This window comes from Bufo gargarizans, chromosome 6 (assembly GCF_014858855.1).
Source record: "Bufo gargarizans isolate SCDJY-AF-19 chromosome 6, ASM1485885v1, whole genome shotgun sequence".
NCBI lineage: Eukaryota > Metazoa > Chordata > Amphibia > Anura > Bufonidae > Bufo > Bufo gargarizans.
Genome location: NC_058085.1, coordinates 122702466 through 122723475, shown reverse-complemented (window position 1 = coordinate 122723475; position 21010 = coordinate 122702466). Strand labels below are relative to the sequence as shown.

The 21010-nt window shown below is 44.6% G+C and overlaps 1 protein-coding gene across 1 annotated transcript in view; it reads right to left on the bottom strand.

The window, feature by feature from the left end:
- Positions 1-11866, bottom strand: part of IGFBP4 (insulin like growth factor binding protein 4) — an 83346-nt gene extending 71480 nt beyond the window's left edge. The window contains exon 1 of the mRNA XM_044297993.1: positions 11357-11866. Within this exon, the coding sequence (XP_044153928.1) occupies positions 11357-11702 (346 nt within the window). The 5' untranslated portion in view covers positions 11703-11866. The remainder of the gene's footprint in view (positions 1-11356) is intronic.
- Positions 11867-21010: the final 9144 nt, after the last annotated feature.

The window sequence follows — 21010 nt, the reverse complement described above, 5'->3', positions numbered from 1 at the left end:
CTTCCTCAGACTTGGAAGATCCATAATGTTTTTCACAAGTCATTGTTAAAAACTTAAGTCCAACCCACTGTACCCTCCTCTTTGCCTCCTCCTCCGATTGTTGTTGATGGTAATCTTGAATTTCAGGTCTCTAGGATTCTGGATTCTCATAGTATTGTCCGTGGTTCTCTCCAGTACCTCGTTCATTGGGAGGGTTATGGTCCTGAGGAGAGGATGTGGGTCCCAGTGGCGGACATTAAGGCCACTCGTTTCATGAGGGCTTTCCATAGGTCCCATCCTAAGAAGGTGGGCTCTGAGTGTCCGGAGTCCACTCGTAGAAGGAGGGGTACTGTCACCGCCAGATCTCTGAGAAGCTCTGACAGACGTTCTTCAGTACCTCTTGCTTGAGGTTCTTTTGTTTTGGTTTCATTTTGTCATCTCGTTTCCCTCTCTCAGCTGTCATCTAGTTGCACTGATTGCATCCCTTTATATCCCCTCCCATACTGCATCACCTTGCGGTTTATACAACTTCCTGGATTGTGCTCACTGCTAGATGCTGCAACTGCTGGTTCCTCAGTAAGTCTGTTCCTTTATTTGTGTTTTCCTGTTGGCTTGATCCTAGGTGACTCTGACTCCCTCCGTATTAAGTGTATGGAGCCGGTGGTCGTGTCCCCTCACTATTATAGGGTTTTCAGGTGTCACACAGTCTAGGTATGAGGGCATGCAATTATCTATCATAAATATCTTTGTATGGGCTGAACAGTCAGGGAGAGCTCTAGGGCTTTTATAGGGCTCACCCTTATGTTCCTTAGTTTGGGATCAAGTCAGTCGGATCTTTATTTGCATCTTCTAGTTTTCTGCAACACCATCCGTGACAAGAAGTTGATTGAGAGCATGCCCAGTCGAATTGCAGAGGTCCTGAAAAAGAAGTGCCAACACTGCAAATACTGACTCTTTGCATAAATGTCATGTAATTGTCGATAAAAGCCTTTAAAAAGTATGAAGTGTGTGTAATTATATTTCACTATATCACAGAAATAACTGAAATGAAGATCTAAAAGCAGTTTAGCAGCAAACTTTGTGAAAACTAATATTTGTGTCATTCTCAAAACTTTTGGCCACGACTGTATACACAAAAGCACCTCCCCAACAACCAATTTAACACCCTAATAAACCTATGCTCATTTGCAATCAGACAATAGCAAAAACCTGTCTAACAAATTCCTTACCTGTTCTGAAGCAGAGTGTCTGAGTAGCCACCAATTCATTATATACATTTTATTATATTCCTGATTAATTATCCATATACTTACCATTACCATGTCCGCTGAGGATACCAATAAAATACCTGGGACTTCAGGTTCAGTCATAGTGGAAGAAGAAATCCTACAGTCCATGATTAATAATTCACTGACAAAATCTGCGGTCTATTCCGCCATATCTCCATTACAAGAGGCGATTGCACAATCTGTAACCATGGCTATTACCAATGCCCAAACCATGCAGTCTCCTAAAGACTCTGCTACCCCTTCCGACCAATTTTGATCTACGGAGGCCGCTCAGAAAAGGAGCTTTCTTATAGATCTCACCCCTACGAAATTGCAAAAATTACTTACAAAAAGGGATCAGGATACTACTAAAGCTTTTTCAAAAAGCACAATTACCACTGCTAAAGCAGTCAATATTGAACCCTCCGCCCTCCGAGGTTGTCAACATGAAGCGGGCTTCTAAGGCTTTGAGAGTTAAGCCAGACTCATAACTCTTCCCCTTCTGAATCCACCTTAGATGAGGCTGATAATTCAGACATTGATAATATGTCTCTGTATGAGGACATTTCTGATGAGGGAGACGAAATTTTGGGAGAAGATGAAAATTCTTCATCCCTTATCTTGGATGGGTTGGGTACTCCTTTCTTTGACCCTGTGATGATCAAACATCCTCAGTCAGGTCAGTGGGTACTTCAACCTCAAGTATCCAAATTTGTTTCATTATGGCTTAAGAAACCATTAGACAAGACAGCTAGAAGTAAGCTGCATTCTGAATGCCCTAGGCCCAAGCTCCCGCACAAAATTGCAGATACTCCTGAAATAGATCCAACTCTTATAAAATTTTTGTCTAAATCTGGCAAAAATCCTAAAAAAGGAGTTGATCGTTCTTTTAGAACGATCCAGGACAGACTGTTGGACGTAGTCGGTCCACTAACAAATATTTTAGACTTGACTGAACAAGCCTCTACCTCTTGAAATCCCGTGGACCTATCGGTCCTAAAGGGTTGGGCCCAGAGGGCAGTCTGTTTAGTGGGCAACACTAATGCATCCATTTGCATGGAAATTAAGAGGTCTATCCTTATGTGGCTAGACCCGCAGCTAGTACACTTGGACGCTTCAGACAATACCCCATCCTCAGAAGGTTTACTCTTCGGAGATTCCTTTGTAAAGGACATAAGTAAATACGTAGGGCTCTTTTTATCCCTAGAAAAGGCCCAGACATCACTAAAACGTATCTTCCAAGGCCGTGTTTTTACAAGGGCTGGAAATTTGAGGGGCAGATTTCTCAGCCGGGTGTCCCAGGACGGACAATATTAAAGAGGCCCTCCCCCTCCTCGGCCAGAACATCCTACTTTCCTAATCACCTACTATGTCACTACTCCGTCACAGAGGCAATCCCAAGATCAAGATCCTCTGCAGGTAAAAGATCTTCTTCCGAATTCTTCCTACATTCCCTTGGGAGGTTGAATAAGACATTTTATCCACGTCTGGGCTATGATTTACTTTAGTCGCTTCCCTTCCGCCATAAACCTGCATTAGGAAAAAGGGGCGTATGCAAGTCCATGATAGCTAGGTGTGCTGCCGGATGCTGCACTCATTTATGATGAGGTATACGTATCGGGCTATCTGTGCACCTGAAGAACCGCAAACTGGCGTAAAAGATGATCAATGTGATGGCTGCCCCTGATCCCTCATCGCCTTTACCATGCCCCCTTTTGGAGGACATTTTTGTGTAGGTGGTATTTTAAAAGTCGCAAACCTGCAGTTTGTGACATTTTGACGGGACAAAACCTTCAGATTTCAATGATAAATGTGCCCCAAAGTATTTAGCAAACCCATGACTTGTCCACTGATGTTCCTGATGATTTTTTGGAGGAAACTAAACACAGGGATAAAATACAAACTTGGAATTTGGTCCTTAAGGGCCACAGTTGGGTTGTGAGCGCAGTATGAGCACATCCTCCCCGTCTAGCTGAGCTGCTGTGTACTAGAAACCTTGTCAGGATCTGTTTACTGACTTTTACCACTCTGCCCTGAAAGTCTTTGACAAATATTGAATTCTAAAGTACAAATAATAACAAGAAGATAAAGAGAGTCCCATAGACGCCAGATCCATTATCCAGTGCAGTCATCAGACACAATAAGCTCAGGGATTATACGTTAAACCTGAGAGCACTGCGGTAAATTAGGATAAGGACACTAGGAAATTACGGTTTTACAGTTTGATGAGAATCTTGAGCCACTCTTGTCCATGGGTTATGACTGGTATTGCAGCTGACCTCCATTTATGTGAATAGAAATTAATTGCAATACTAGACACCGAACAATAGAAAGGATTCGCAGCACTCACAGCATACTTGAGAAAGACCATGTAAGGTCGAAACGTCACACATTTTGGTAAATAAACAGGGGAATTTGTGAAGACCTGTGAGTGCTGCAGTTCCTTTCTACTTTTCACTTAAATGGGGGCACTCAGGACTGGTACCCATCACCGCTGGCACCACAATCTATTAAGCTAAGGATATCAACCCGTAAGTACTGCTACAATCCATACTTATGTTTAACCTAGAAACCGAACAATGGCAACAGTGGCACTGTTTCTAGGGGAAAAAGTACACGCTTTTTTAATTATCTCAGACAACCACTGAACAATTTCCATTTTTTTAACTACTGATTTAATTAAAGGCAATTTTTTTTTTTTTTTCATTTAGTGTTTAGGTCTAAAAAATATGCAAAAGGTTTTTTATAAAAAATGTTCTTCTGCAACTAGGCTTTTGACTCTTAGAGCTCATGCTCACGGACATAATAATACAGTCGTGTGCATGAGCCCATAGTCTTGAATTTGATGAGAAACAGTATACGTCTGAATACTATTTTTTAATAGGACAGAAAAGTGCAACATGATACATTTTTCGTAAGAAAGCAGTATCTTTTTAAGAAGTACTGTATTTTTCGCCCTATAAGATGCACCGGCCTATAAGAAGCACCTAAGTTTTAGAGAAGGACAATAAGAAAAAAATATTTTTCATTAGACCGAAGGTCAGACCAGCAATCAGACCCCCAATATTAATCAGACCTCAGCTGACAGCCCTAATCAGACCCCCAATGTTAATAAGACCCCAATTTGACCTCAGATCAGACCCCCACCAGATCGCAGCTCAGACCCTAAAGTGAACGACCCTCAATTAGACCTCAGATAAGAGCCCCAATATAAATGAGACCCCCATTCAGACCTCAGATCAGACCCCATGCCTCTTATCATCATCCCCCAGCCTCTCATCAGCTCCCAACCTCTCATCAGACCCCCAGCCTCTCATCAGACCCCCAGACTCTCATCAGCCCCCTAGCCTCTCATCAGCCCCCATGCCTCTTATCAACCCCCAACCTCTTATCAGCCCCCTAGCCTCTTATAAGCCCCCTTACCCTCTTATCAGCCCTCTATCCTCTTCTAAGCCCCCTAGCCTCTCATCATCCCCCAGCCTCTCATCAGCTCCCAGCCTCTCATCAGCTCCCAGCCTCTCATCAGCCCCCCAGACTCTCATCAGCCCTCATGCCTTGTACACAGGAGCAGGCAGTGTGAAGACTTAGAGGCGGAGCAGGCACGTGTGGCAGGAAAGCCTACTCCGCCCCTCATCTGCCTACTCCCGCGCTCCCACCAACGTTCTCACTGCAAATCTGCTGGCCGGTCCCTATCAACTAACACCAGACAGGGCCGGCCGGCCGGTCTCTATCACCCTACACCAACTACAGCACACCTGACCCTGCCACCAAGTGCACGCTGCGGCCGGTCATTATCAGCAAGCATGGGCTGCGGCTACCGGGCTCTCTCTCTTCAGGTAACTCGGATGTCTGGTACATTGCAGGCTGCTGTTCCTATGCAGCGCAGCCTGCGATGTGCCAAGCATAAGCAATGCACCACACATTTTATATTTCTTTGCCGTGTATTAACCCCATAAGACACACTAGCGTTTTGCCCCCATTTTAGGAGGAAAAAAAGTGCATCTTACGGGGTGAAAAATACAGTGCTATCCAGACGTATACTAAATGTTTTAACAATAAAAGTAAATGCCAACTGGTTCTAAGCACGTTGAGCCAGTTCCATACAGTTGAAAAAGTAATATCAATAAATACCAGTCCAACAGCAGGGCATTCTTTTGCCCTTGGTCTCCATCAGGGGAATGAGGCCCTATGGATGCATGTGACAAATGATCTAGGAGCTTTCCACATACACCAAGCAGACACCGCAAAGGAATTCACCCTCAACTGTATGACAAAGACTTGGTAATATGAACCTAGCCTAAAACCACACAGAGAGCTTCATTGGATCCTGAGTGAATCAATCAACCATTCAATCAATCAGAATTATGCCGTCCTATCCTGCACAGCTTTTGAGATAAGCAGCAATAGTCCTAACTTTCTTAGATGAGAATTCATGGAGGCCTAGGTGACAAGTGATAAATCCCACACCAAGCTATTTCATCCCTCATGAAGTAGATGATGTCTGGTGTGCTGTCTGGGCTGTAAGTTGCTTTGTGCATGATCTGAATACCTTTGACAACAGCCAAGTTTCACGAAGAAAGATGTTTAAAAAAATCCAGCTCTGGGTTGACTCCAGCATACCTCCTAACATTTCAAATCACCAAATAGGGACATTTATTGTATAGCTTAAACGAAGAGATATATCGCAAACCTCCCAACCGTCCCAGGTCCGGCAGGTCAGTCCCGGATTGCAGTGGCTGTCCTGCGGTCCTGATACGGTGGAGATATTTCCCGCTTTCTGGCAGCTGTCTCTGCTTCCATAGGAAGCAGAGACAGTTGACAGTATTATGATGAAGCAGAGAGCTGGCATCAGCTCCCTGCTTCATCATTCCTCCCCCCTGCCGGCTCTCTACATCTCTGGTCTGTGTGGGGGCGGGGCCGGCCGGCTATCAGCCTCGGCTCCACCTCCTCCACAGACCAGAGTAGCCGATGTCCTGCTGCTGCTAGGAACAAGGTAAGAATGTGGTGTTTATTTTTTTTACTTTCTGTGACGGGGATATAACTGGACACATTACTGGGGGCACAGCTAGGCATATTACTGGGGGAACAGTTGGGCATATTACTGGGGGCACATAACAGGGCATATTACTGGGGACACATAAGAGGACATATTACTGGGGGCACATAACTAGGCATTTTCCTGGGGGCACATAACTAGGCATATTACTGGGGGCTCAGCTGGGCATAATTCTATGAGGGGGCACAATGTCCTACTCGGTGGCATGAAGGGGAAATAATTACTATGTGGGGGCATTAAGAGGACTGGTTGGGATTAGGTGCATAGTTATGTTTTGGGCAGTTAGAGGTGTGGCCGAGAGCAGAAAAAATGTGTACTTACATGTATTAATAGGCAAGTTTGGGAGGCACTAGAAGTATAGGACAGGCAGTCTAGCTGCATGATAAAACACACATTGCTATGTCACCTGTTGCCTTCAAATATTTTACTTTGCATCCCAGTGGTTAAATCTATACAAAGTCAAATGGATGCACCCATCAGATCTATAGAAAAAGTTTTTTGTGTCTGGATCCAACAGTCATGACTTAAGGGTACATTTCTATTTAAGGGGTTATCCAACCCCTATAATGCCCCCTCTAATGTCCAGGCCCCTCACACAGGCTGTACTTACCGTGCTCCCCGACATCCGCACCACTTCTGATGCCCCAACAGTCGCCGCTGCATCTCCCCATCGTGCGGATAAAAACATCCGGCAATGGGGGGGCAGCCAATAGCAGGCTGCGACGGGAATGAGCCTCCCTAGCATCGCGGAGATGCAGCGGCGGCCGTGCATGCATCAACCTGTGTGAGGGCCCGGCCATTACAGGGGGCATTATAGGGGTTGGATAACACCTTTAAGGTGACTTTTCAGGACAAGCTCTACATTAGGAAAAACAGTATATGACTTGTATCTTGCATTTATCAATTTTGCCCTCAGCTCCGAAGTGGGTAGAGATTAGCTGCTGATGGCTCCCTTACATAGCACACATAAAGAAGAGGAGATCCTGCTTCTCTATCTCTTACATACACATAAGCAGCATGGAAGACATTTTACAGAAGTATGTTGTTGTAAATTCAACACAGGGTGCAATAAAACACTTATTAGGGCTAGGAAAGCTGTAGCTAGTCAATTCACTGTCCTCAACCTGTATGTCAATGCCTTGGTCCAAACAAAGTTGACCCTCACCACCAGCACCACCAGCTACATCCCTGAGAACAAGTAGCAGCATTTGTGTATATGTGGGTCTGTTTATTTTTCACTGTGCAGCTTCTACCTTCTCCCTTATCCAATCTTCGTTGACTTATATGGGCAGCATGTAACTGGTTTCCTCAGTCGGCTGATAATCTATCTTGTATCGCAAAATGGATTTTAGCATTGAACTGAGTGAATGATCAAAGTAGGTGGCAGGGGAAAAGTGAAAAAGTGACTCATAAATAGAGAAAATGTCATTTTTCTACAATAAGATATATTAAAAAGTTTAATATATTAATTTATTCTATTGATTTATGCAAAGTTTGTTGAAAAGTGACCATTTTAACAATGCACCGGACTGACTCAAAATATTGCAAATTGCAGAATGAGGGCCGCTTAGTGTATAGGAAGTCTTTACATGGATTCAAAGACAAAACCTATCAACACACAATACTAAACCAGATACATAGGTAGGCTTCCCCTTATCTGTGGCAAAGATTTGCTATACTGCCCTAGTACTGTCCTGTATTCAAGTACCCTGGCCCCTGCAGAGTAATTTGTTGGTGCCCCCCCACGGGCAATGAGCATCTGGGGCACATGCCCACTAGTCATCCTTTAGCTAAGTGCCTGTGCCTATGCCAGAAGGCAGTGCTAGGAGCATTAGTGTTAAGTGGCATAGCGTGGGCGGGGCCCGGGGGGGCCATTGCCCCATGCGCCAAATTGCAGGGGGCACCAGGCAGCAGGCAATAAAATGAGGGTGATGCAAGTCTATGGCTCCCGTCCCCTCTGCTATGCCTCATAGGCTTCAGGCCACTATGCCTGAAGCCTATGAGGCAGTTGAATGGCGCAGGAGATCACGATTACCTCACTGTGACCTCCTGCGTCGGGTCTCACGAGATGACACGATGACTCGGCGCAGGAGGGCATGGTGATGTGTTCCTGACCACCTGTGTCAGGAAGCCCGAAGACAGGCCACAAGCAGTGATGAAGAGAGATGAGTATTTTTTTTATTTTTATGTATGCGCCCTAAGACAGGCTGTACTGGGGGCACTATGGAAGTGGGGAGGACGGAGGAAGATTACTATATGTATATAGAGAAAGTGGGTCATAATGATAAAGAGGGGGCCAATACTTCATACACAGAGGGGGCCAATACGTCATATACAGAGGGGGCCAATACGTCATATGCAGAGGGGGTCAATACTTCATATACAGAGGGGGACAATATTTCTAATACAGAGGGGGTATTATTAATACAGGGGGAGCCAATACTTCTAAATCAGAGGGGGTCATTATTCTATTAATACAGAGGGGGTCATTATACTATTAATACAGAGGGGTTTATTATAGTAATAATAAAGAGGGGGCAATTATATATAATATCCTACTAATACAGAGGGGTTCATTATACTAATAATACAGAGGGGGTCATTATACTATTAATACAGAGGGGTTTATTATAGTAATAATACAGAGGGGGCAATTATATATAATAATACAGAGGGGACACTTTGAAGGGGCTTTATAAATACTGGGGCTCCTACAGTAGTCTTTATAAATACTTGGACCGCTATGGGAGGCATTATAACTACTGCAGACATAACTACTGCAGAGGATGATAGTAAAGTGAGGAATCTTAAAAAAAAATCTGTGATAAAATCTGAAAAAAATAAATAAATTCTGTGATAAACTCTGCAGAGATGAGACACAGCTGAAAGAAGGTATCATGGCGGTCTTATCTCCGAATGAAGACGTTGAGGAAAGAGTGTACAGTATCTCAGAGGAAAAGTGACTGGATGTAAGAGGCATGGTGCTGTATTCTACTGTATTTTTTGTACCAATATATGTAATGTCCATCCACATATTTCTTTCAAACTAGGGTTGGGGGGGGGGGCTTCAGGCCACACTGCGTGATCTGAATTCTACAGCCTCCCATCCATCTACTAGATTATCTGTACTCAGAGAGTTATCATTTTGTTACGTGTGGCGTTACATAGGACTGCAGTGGACATCTACTACATTATCTGTAAAAAAAAAGGGGCATGTCGACAGGTTTGCAGGGGGAAGGGGCACAATAATTGGCTTGCCCTGGGTGCTGGCAACCCACACTACGCCACCGCTAGTGTCTCATGTATCATGTAACATTTTTACATTGACTAGTGGGGTCATTTATCAAACTGGTGTAAAGTATAGTTGGCTTAGTTGCCCATAGCAACCAATCATATTCCATCTTTCATTTTGACCAGCTCCTTTGAAAAACAAAAGGTGAAATCTGATTGGTTGCTATGGACAACTAAGCCAGTTTTACTTTACACCAGTTTGATAAATGACCCGATAGATCTATATGACTGAGACCAAGTGACTGAGTGATAGTCATCCCCACCAACATCAGTTCTGATTGGCAAGGTGTATTGTAGCGCTAGCAATATCGCACTGGACTGTTACAATATCTGTTAAGGAAATCTGGCTAACTGTACAGATTGAAATTTCACAAGAAAAGACAGCAAATACATGTAGGAACAATACAAAACTGGTTTTAGGAAACCGTTCCTGAGGTTAAAGGGAATCTGTCATCAACTTTATGCTGTCCTCACTGATGGCTGAATAAAGTAGTTACAGAAATGCTGATCTCAGCGGTGTGTCACTGATGAACTAAAAGTAAGTGGTTAGTGAGAACCAGCTTTATCATCACAGCCCGGACCTGGAAAAGAGTCATGGATGCCTGGAGAAGAAACCTGGCTATTCACGAGCTTCCCACCCACCTGCTGATGATTGGCAGCTTTCTCCTTAGTTTTCTCACTAGGAGAGAACTTGCAATCATCAGGAGGTGGATGGGGAAAGCAGGAGCTCATAGGTCACTGTGACTCTTCTCAGCATCTGTGACTCTTTTCCAGGCCCTGGCTGTGATGATCATAAAGCTGGTTATCAGCATCCATTTACTTTTAGCTCAGGAATGACACACCACTGAAATCAGCATGTCTGTCACTACTTTATGATGACATCGGTTGAAGGTAGCATAACGTTGATGATAGTTCCCTTCCAATTTTGGCTACATGGAAAGTAAAATTGTGAGTATTTATAAAAAAAGAATGGGTATGCAAGTCCAATTCTGGGATGTCGCTCCAGAAATTAGGATAATCAGACAAACAAAAATGCAAAAGCAACCAAGAATCCACAGTATGAATAATACAAAATACAAGTACATTAAAACTACCCTCTAGAGATATTGGTGCCTGTTTAGTATACATTGTGATATTATTCAAGAAATATGTCTTGGGGCAACGCTACAGAAATTGGGACAAGTTTTATAGCTGTGTGAATGATTGCGGAAACAGTGCACTGCTCTGCAGATCTACAATACCATATGTGATACAGACCTGCTGTTTCCTCTGTGAGGAAAACCAGAAACAAACCTATCACATTAATTCAACCTACCAAGAATTTCCATATGCCTGTAAAAGTCCAAACTATTTTATGGGTTATTGTCTTATGTAAACTGAACCCTGCATTTCCCGCAAGCATCCTTCATCCTACCTCTATACATGACTTGTCATTTAATCCTATAACTGCATATGCAGATGTGGAGCTGGGAATAGGATCTCACAAAACACACTCTTGTAGGTGACAAGTATCAACAACACCCCCAGTCCATTCCCATCTGTCACATGTAGATATCAATACATTTGCCATAAGATATTATTATACAAGTAAATCTGGTGCTAAAAGAGTTAAGAATTTGATTCAGTGGTATAGTTATATCCTGGAGGCATTTCCTGCCTTTGAAGTAGGAGAGACACAATTGCAAGTTCCTTAAGACACAAGAGAAGAACAAGGTTGCATGAAATTACTTTTGTCCTGTGGTCAATGTTGTTTAATTCTCACCTGCTGTTGGAAAAGTTCCCTGTATGGCTTCTATCTCCCCGATTTCGGTGCAGACCCCCTGTCCATTCATAAGGGTATGCAGGGGCTTTTCAGAACCTTTTGTGGGGTAACAGCGAAGCCCTGAACCACATCGGGCAGTGTAGACCCCACATGTCATCCCTTTTTGGAGGGCGCAGGTGGCACAGCAACCACACCCAGGTTCTCTTACCAGCTCCAGGCACCCAACAGGGTCCAGACAGCGAATAAGCTTCTCCTGTGAGCAAGGAGGGCACTGTATGGCTTCATCAGCCACTCCAAAAGATGCCAAGGAGATCAGGATTAATGCAAGGTGGCAGTGCCCAGACATTGTGTGGTTTGTGACTATCAAGTAAGGTTTAAGGTGAATGAAAAAGTGTTGCTGGGGCAGAGCGGGCAGCTTGGTTAAGAATTAGCACACAAGAATATGAAATGATGTAGCTGTGCTTCTCTCCATAGCAAGAATGAAGGGGACTGAGGTTTTACTGCACTGAGCAGATAGATGTGGACTTTATACTGGCTATAAGCCACTCCTATCTCGAGTCCCACTGCTAGGAGAAAGGGGGAGAGTGTAAGGACTGGGAACGAGAGGGACAACAGGAGATGTAGGAGAACACAGAAATAGGAAGAAGAAAGGAGAGAGGAAAATCCAAATGAGCAGAGCACTTGTATTGCTGTATATACAGAGCCCATAAAAAGTATTCACCCCCTCCCTGTTTTTCCCAGGTTGTTGTGTCTAGTCAAAATAATAGAAAGCCTTATTCAACCCCTTCACTTAACAGTGGCACCCTTAGCATCAGCCAAAGCCTTGAGTCTGTATAAATACAGTAGGTCTCCACTAGTGTTGCTGATGCTTCAGTTTTTCTCTATTTTTCTTCCTTTTACATTTAACAAGAATTTGTTTCTGCACTTTTCAAAACCAACAGTATTCAAGACAGACAACTGCAGGCTGGATAGATTCCAATGAATTGAATAGCACACGGGCAGACATTGAGTTTGGATGAAAGTGTTACATTTGGTGGTCTGTAGAGCACCTGGCTTAGGGAACGAGTTCTGGACCCTTTAGAAAAGACTGGGTGAGTGAGAGGGGATATATGGTTAGTAATAAAGAAAAAAGAAACAAAGAGAAAGATTAGGGTGATTCAAGTCCACGCAGGAAAGTCTTATTTGTCAGGTAATTGAATCTGCATCAAGCTAGTAGAAAAGCTCTTACTGTAACTCTGTGAAGTCACTGATAAAAGTTAAGTACATGGTGGTATCACAGACACTCCCATGACAGGTCCCAGGAGATCAGAGAGACTGGCTCTTACAGTCCCTCCAGTGACAGAGGTTAGAAGATCTGAGAGACTGGCTACACGTTAGGTCATCTGACAGCCCATCTGTTTTCACTTGTTGTAGTGTTGTTGTTGGTAATGACCACACCTCTTGTCTCAGGTGTAGCTTGTGGTCATTACTGCTCCTCTATTTAGTCTGGACTCGCACTTCATACCATGCGGTTGATATTCTCTGCCTAGAGTTGGAAGAGCTGGTGTGGTTCCTGCTCATCCATTTTCTCTTGGTATTTTGTTGCTCCCATTTGCTTGTTGTTTACTAAGTCTCAGGGAGACGCTGGTTCATTCATCTGGGAACCAGTGGTCTCACACCCTGTCACTAATCCTAGGGATTTTTAGGGTGACTAGGACCTAGGTTTACGGTGTATGAATATTCCCACCTTCAGGGTCTATTCATACTGACAGGAGTCAGGGATAGGTTTAGGGTTTCCTTAGGTGCTCACCATTTCCCTTCCCCTAGCCTTGAGGCCTAGTTCCTGGTCATTTACCTTCTGTTTTCATTCTGGTGTTACTCCCCCTACACTGTGATTTTATCAACTGCTGAAAAACCACCATTTTGTTTGTGTCAGTGCAGCGATGGATACCATTTTTGCACTGGTTGGACAGCTGCAACCGGCAGCGGGAATCAGGCCTGCCTTGAACCTAAGGTCGCTCTCCCGGACAGATTTTCCAGGGAAAGTGACAACGGTTCAGGGAGTCATGCAAATTATATTTTAGACTACGTCCTAACTTTTCTGGGGACGAGAGTCAAAGAGTGGGTATAATCATTTAGTTACTTAAAGGTGACGCTCAATGTTGGGCTTTTTTGTTGCCGACTGGATCAAAGTCCCTCTGGTCAGTAGATAAATTTTTCAGAGCTCTAGTGTCACGGCCTATGGTGTACACTGTGACACTGTTGCCACGCTTGCTGTTGGCGGTGGCAACATGTTGTTGTTTTGGCATGTTGTGGCAGTGTCACAGGTTTTGCTGTGTGCGCCGTGACTTGCTGGCCACCAGGGGAGTAGCTAAAGGATCATGGGCCCTGGTGCAAGAGTTCAGCTTGGGCCTCCTTCCTTCAGTGCTTTATGGCCAGGCGCAGGGAAGCACATTGCCTTCGTGCTGCCTAAGGAAAACATTGAAACAAACATTGAAACATTGACATTACCCCTTTCCCTCCAGCCAGAGGTGTAACTTGAACAGCATGCACTTTCTATAATACTGGTGTCTTTTTATGTGGCACCGGGGTCTTTGGGCTCCCTCAGGCTCCTGGGCCCGGTAGCGACTGCTACCTCTGCACCGCCTATAGCTACGCCCCTGCTGGCCATGCATGCTGTTGTCTGCAGCAACCTGTTGCCTTTTGCTTGCGTGTGCAATTCCCCTTTAAGCAGTGTCTCCCTGCTGTGTGGTGTGTGTGTAGGGTTAATACACTGGCTGGAGCAAATTTGTGAGTTAGGTGTGGTCTCAGGTCTTCTTATATACTCTGGCTTGGAGACTGAGATCAGTTTGGTTTGTCAGCCTTGCATGTGAGATGCTTTTTCTGTGCATGGATGAGATCTGAGGGCCATCCAAGTTTGACATCAAGGTTATTAACAATGTCACCTGCGATGCCATACTAAGTGCTTCCTCCTTGTCTTCCTTCCCCTCCTGGTGTGTTGTTTATGGTGTGGGTTTGAGTTGGAGGTTTGTTGTAAGTCTTGTTTGTGGTTGCATGTCTGGGATGTTGTTGGTGTTTGTCCCTGTATGTGTGCAAGACGTTTCCCTTTGTGTATGTTACTTCCGAAAGGGGGTCCCATTGGTTTCCCGGAGGGGTGAACATAAAAATATTAGCAGCCTTGGCTGGAACCACCTTGCATCGGTGTCCAGGTTGTTTTGGTGTTTTTCTATCATTGCTGCAGCAGGTAAGATGTTCTGTTGTTACACTGTGTTCTTATCTGCCGTGCAGTTGCTGCATTGTCTTTCTCGCTGTCAGCTACTGGGCCACTGGAGACACGTGATGAACAGGAGGTCTCTGCCCTGTCACAATGTTGAGGGCGATGCAGGGGTTCCTAGACATCTAGGTTCGTGGGTATGAGCCCCATAGGCGTGCGCACGGGGTGCACCGGGTGTGCCTGGGCATACCCAAATCACACCCCTGTGCTCCGTCTCCTGCACTGCCGCTTGAGCCCCGGCTGCCAGCCCCGCACAGCTTCAATGACATACATCTTCTCAGACTGATCGACTGACGACTCAATGCTGTATAGGACTGCTCACTGCTCCTGTGCTCCGGCGGCCGGCCGAGTAACGTCACTCACTCCAACGTCACGCGCCTGCTCCACCTGCCTTATTAATAAAGTGGGAGGAGCAGGCGCGTGCGGCGTGACGAAATGAGTGACGTCACGTTACGCTGCCGCCGGCCTGCCGGCTAGTTTGAATGTTTCAAGAGCCTGCCTGCCCACCCAGTGCCCATGCCCAGGCAGCCCAGTGAATGGTGATTGTGCACTGTGAAAAAGAAAAACTGACTCCTAGCTGGAGTCCTGTCCCAGTAAGTTAGTAATAGATTAGATAGTAGTACGTACAACTTGGCACAAGTTTAATTACAACACTTTACATAAGGAACGCGGCGGGGTTGACTGCCTCCACCCCCTGTTGGGGGTCACTGTCAGGGACACTGTGTATGGGGGGGGGGGATCTGTGGATGATGACACATATATAGCACAATATGCTGCTATACATGTGTTATCCACAGATCCCCCGGCCCCCCATAAGTGTCATCCACAGATCCCCCCCCCCCCCCCGCATCTGTGTCAGATTCCACACAGATGCCCCCATAACAGTGCCATCCACAGATATCCCCTTAACAGTCTATTAAGGGGATATCTGTGGATGACGCACTGTTATGGGGGGGGATCTGTGGATGACGCACTATTAATAACAGTGCGTCATCCACAGATGCCCCCATAACAGTGCGTCATCCACAGATGCCCCCATAACAGTGCGTCATCCACAGATGCCCCCATAACAGTGCGTCATCCACAGATGCCCCCATAACAGTGCGCACTGAGGAGAGACAGAAAGGAGGGCAAAGAATCCGTGGAAGCAAGCAGAGGACGGCACAGCAGAAGACTGAATAGCTTCTTTTATAAGTAAATTTGTTTTATTATAAATGTAGTTTAATGTTTTTGTCTTTTATTATATTCTGGCTTTTGCTTAAAGGGACAGTAAAAAAATGTTTTTTTTAGTAATGTATGATGCTTTTTGATAATAAGTAAATGTAGTGGTGCTATAATGTGGACCCCAGGCCTCTCTGATGTCCTGCAGGCTGGGCTGGCGCTGTGGCAGCATACGGTTGGTCAGGCAGCAGAAAGGCTCTGGGGCTGTCATTGTGTGCCCTGGAACTTTTCCCTTCACAGCCACTGCTATCTCTCTCTTGTACAGTGCAGACTCTGCAAGAGGCTTTCCGTTTGCTCTCCATCCCCATAAAAGTCTATGGGAATCAAAACGGATCCATCTGGTTCCCGTTATGCAAGACGTAAAACAAACTCCTGTTGACAGGACTTTGTTTTCCGTCTTGCATAAGGGGACCTAGACGGATCCGTTATGCTTTCTCATAAACTTCTATTAGGACAGAGCAAAACGGAATGCCTCTTAAAGGTTTGCATTGTGCATTCCATCTGGCATTCCGTTATATTCCGTTTGAAACGGAACCTATAACAGAATGGCATAACGCAGATGTGAACCCACCCAGACAGATTGTTTCTGAATACTCAAGCGTACCGAGGAAGAAAATAAAACTCTTGAAAGCTTGTCTTTTAAGTATTAGGTTAGTACAATAAACATTGACACACTGTTATGGAGGATCTGTGGATATAATATATACAGTTGCAAGAAAAAGTATGTGAACCCCTTGGAATGATATGGATTTCTGCACAAATTGGTCATAAAATGTGATCTGATCTTCATCTAAGTCACAACAATAGACAATCACAGTCTGCTTAAACTAACAACACACAAATAATTAAATGTTACCATATTTTTATTGAACACACCATGTAAACATTCACAGTGCAGGTGGAAAAAGTGTGTGAACCCCTAGACTAATGAGATCTCCAAGAGCTAATTCGAGATGTCAGCTAACTGGAGGCCCATCAATGAGATGAGATTGGAGGTGTTGGTTACAGCTGCCCTATAAAAAACACACACCAGTTCTGGGTTTGCTTTTCACAAGTAGCATTGCCTGATGTGAATGATGCCTCGCACAAAAGAGCTCTCAGAAGACCTACGATTAAGAATTATTGACATAAAGCTGGAAAGGGTTATAAAAGTATCTCCAAAAGCCTTGCTGTTCATCAGTCCACAGTAAGACAAATTGTCTATAAATGGAGAAAGTTCAGCACTGCTGCTACTCTCCCTAGGAGTGGCCGTCCTGTAAAGATGACTGCAAGAGCACAGCGCAGACTGCTCAATGAGGTGAACAAGAATCCTAGAGTGTCAGCTAAAGACTTACAAAAGTCTCTGGCATATGCTAACATCCCTGTTAGCAAATCTATGATACGTAAAACACTAAACAAGAATGGATTTCATGGGGGGATACTAAAGAGGAAGCCACTGCTGTCCAAAAAAACATTGCTGCACGTTTACAGTTTTCACAAGAGCACCTGGATGCTCCACAGCAGTACTGGCAAAATATTCTGTGGACAGATGAAACCAAAGTTGAGTTGTTTGGAAGAAACACACAACACTATGTGTGGAGAAAAAGAGGCACAGCACACCAACATCAAAACCTCATCCCAACTGTGAAGTATGGTGGTGGGGGCATCATGGTTTGGGGCTGCTTTGCTGCATCAGGGCCTGGACGGATTGCTATGATCGAAGGGAAAATGAAGTTTATCAGGATATTTTGCAGGAGAACGTAAGGCCATCTGTCCACCAGCTGAAGCTCAACAGAAGATGGGTGTTGCAACAGGACAACGACCCTAAGCATAGAAGTAAATCAACAACAGAATGGCTTAAACAGAAGAAAATACACCTTCTGGAGTGGCCCAGGCAGAGTCCTGACCTCAACCCAATTGAGATACTGTGGCATGACCTCATGAAAGCGATTCCCACCAGACATCCCAAGAATATTGCTGAACTGAAACAGTTCTGTATAGAGGAATCAAGAATTACTCCTGACCATTGTGCATGTCTGATCTGCAACTACAGGAAACGTTTGGTTGAAGTTATTGCTGCCAAAGTAGGTTCAACCAGTTATTAAATCCAAGGGTTCACATACTTTTTCCACCTACACTGTAAATGTTTACATGGTGTATTCAATAAAAACATGGTAACATTTAATTCTTTGTGTGTTATTAGTTTAAGCAGACTGTGATTGTCTATTGTTGTGACTTAGATGAACATCAGATCACATTTTATGACCAATTTGTGCAGAAATCCATATCATTCCAAAGAGTTCACATACTTTTTCTTGCAACGATATATACATACATACACACGCGCGGCGCTTGTGTGTTTGTGCTTTAGGGTGCACACCCTAATGCAATAGGCTGCGCACGCCTATGATGAGCCCCCTTACCATGAAGGCGGCTCATGCAGCCAGGAGACTAGGAGTATTTTAGGAAAGCTTTAGGAGGTGACAAGCTCCCTTTTCCCTGCCTATGGCCTAGTATTTGGTGACATTGTACAGTGGGGTGTTTTCCCCACTCCCCACTGTGAAATCTGGGTCTTAACAACTATAACCTGGATCAGATCTCCCTGGCCAAGACTAAGTTGCGTGGCTTACGGCAGGGAGAGCGTTCTGCGGAGACCTATTGCTCTGAATTTAGGATATGGGCTACGGATTTGGAGTGGAATGATCCAGCTCTCCGTAGTCAAGTCTGTCAAGGGTTATCCAAGAGCCTGAAGGACGCATTGGTGTTTCACGAATAGCCTGAATCATTGGAAGCGGCCATGTCCCTTGCTGTACGTATTTATAGATGCCTGAGGGAGAGATCTAAGGTTCCTCACTCTCAGGACCTACTATCATATAAGGTGGTGGCCTCCTCCGAATCTCTGGGTAGAGAGACACTTGAGTTCAAGTCTGGTGACGAACCAATGCAGCTGGGAGGAGCTGCTCCTGAACCTAGTGATAAGAACTTTAGGCTTAAGAAGAGACTTTGCTTTTTCTGTGGAAAAAGGGGAAATTTTGTTAACATATGTCCTTATGTCCAGCGTCAAGGTGAAAAAGAAAAAGAAATGTTTAATCCTCATCTTATTCTTGGTGGTGTGGGTGGAGAATCTGAGAATTTACTTTTGTCGTTTGCCGGTAGTACCAGATTTCTCCTGTCTGCCAAGGTGGCGCTAGAATCCAAAACTGTGGGAATTGAAGTGTTTATTGACAGTAGGGCAGGGGTTAACCTAGTTGATGGTCAATTTGTCCGTATGCATGGGTTGACAAGTGCATTAGACAAAAATATTTTAGTATTTGCAATTGATTCCGCTCCACTCACACAGAAATGTTTATCACATATGGTGCAGGACATCCGTTTAAAGGTGGGTAATTTTTATCAAAAATCCATTTTGTGTTTTGTGCTGGAGGGTCTGCCTGCTCCCTTGGTGCTACGTTTACCATGGTTAAGCAAACATAATCCTACCATCGATTGGCAAGCGAGAAAGATTCTTATTTGGAGTGATTATTGCATAGACAACTGTCTTAGCACATCGCTTTCTGTTGTAACCAAGTTTTACCTTAGTTTATTTCTGATTTTTCTGATGTATTCTCTGAAAGTGGAAACCAGGAGTTACCTCCACATCGGGAGTACGATTGCCCCGTCAACGTTGTTTCCGGAGGTAGGTTGCCCAAGTCTCGGTTGCATAATTTTTCTGAACCCGAAAGAGCAGCCATGCGAGAATACATCACCGAGAGTTTGGCTAAAGGTCATATTAGACCATCCAAATCCCCAGTGGCCGCAGGGTTCTTCTTTGTTAAGAAAAAAGACTAAAGTCTTAGGCCATGTTTGGCCTTCCGTGAGCTTAATCGCATTACTGTCCGTGATCCTTATCCCCTTCCTTTGATCCCGGATTTGTTCAATCAGATTGTCGGTGCCAAGGTGTTCTCTAAGTTGGATTTGAGGGGGGCATATAATCTGGTAAGGATCATGGAGGAGGACGAATGGAAGACTGCCTTTAATACCCCTGAAGGTCATTATGAGAATATGGTCATGCCTTTTGGGTTAACCAATGCCACTGTGGCTTTTCAACATTTTACAAATGACTTCATCATCTGGTGGGGATGTTGTTGTGTATCTTGATATTCTAATGTATTCTCCTGACATGGAGACTCATCAGGATCACGTGAGACAAGTATTACAGATCCTAACTGAGAATAAATTGTAGGCTAAGTTGGAAAAGTGTGTATTTGCAGTTCAGGAAGCGCAATTCCTTGGTTACATACTCTCATCTTCAGGTTTTCGTATGGATCCAGAGAAGGTCCATGCTGTGTTGGACTGGGATCTACCCGAAAAGCTGAAAGCACTGATGTGGTTTTTGGGGTTCACTATTAAAATAATTTTAAATAACTCGACTGTGGTTAAACCTTTAACGGACATAACTAGGAAAGGTTCGGATGTCTCAGTCTGGTCTAATGAGGCATTACGAGCCTTTTCAGCGGTGAAGGAATGTTTTGCTTCTGCTCCTTTACTGGTGCAACTGGATCTGTCACAGCCATTCATTGTGGAAGTTGACGCATCTGAGGTAGGGGTAGGAGCAGTCTTGTTGCAGGGCCCTTCACCTAGTAAATGGCGCCCATGTGCTTTCTTTTCCATAAAGCTCTCAACTGCTGAAAAAAATTATGATGTAGGTAATAGAGAGTTGCTGGCCATTAAGTTGGCTTTTGAGGAATTGCATCATTGGTTGGAAGGAGCGATTCATCCTATTACGGTAATTGCCTATCACAAAAATCTGGCTTACCTGGAGTCGGCTAAACGTCTGAACCCAAGGCAAGCAAGATGGTCGTTGTTTTTTACCAGATTTAATTTAGTTGTCACCTATCCCCCTGGGGCAAAGAATGTTAAAGGCGGAAGCTTTGTCGCGTAGCTTTTCTGGGGGAGGGGGGTGATTCGGAAGATCCTGGTCTGATATTGGCTAAAGGGGTGGTAATATCTGCCCCTTTATGCTGACCTTGAGGCAGAGGTGTGGGAGGCCCAGTGAGATGCACCGGAGTACTGTCCTCCGGAGAAGTTGTTTGTTCCTTACGAATTACGACACAAAGTGTTCGAGGAACATCACTGTAAAGTTCTTACAGGACACCCTGGGAGCAGATCAACGGTCAATCTCATTTCTCATAGATTCTGTTGGCCGGGGTTGCGTAAATGTG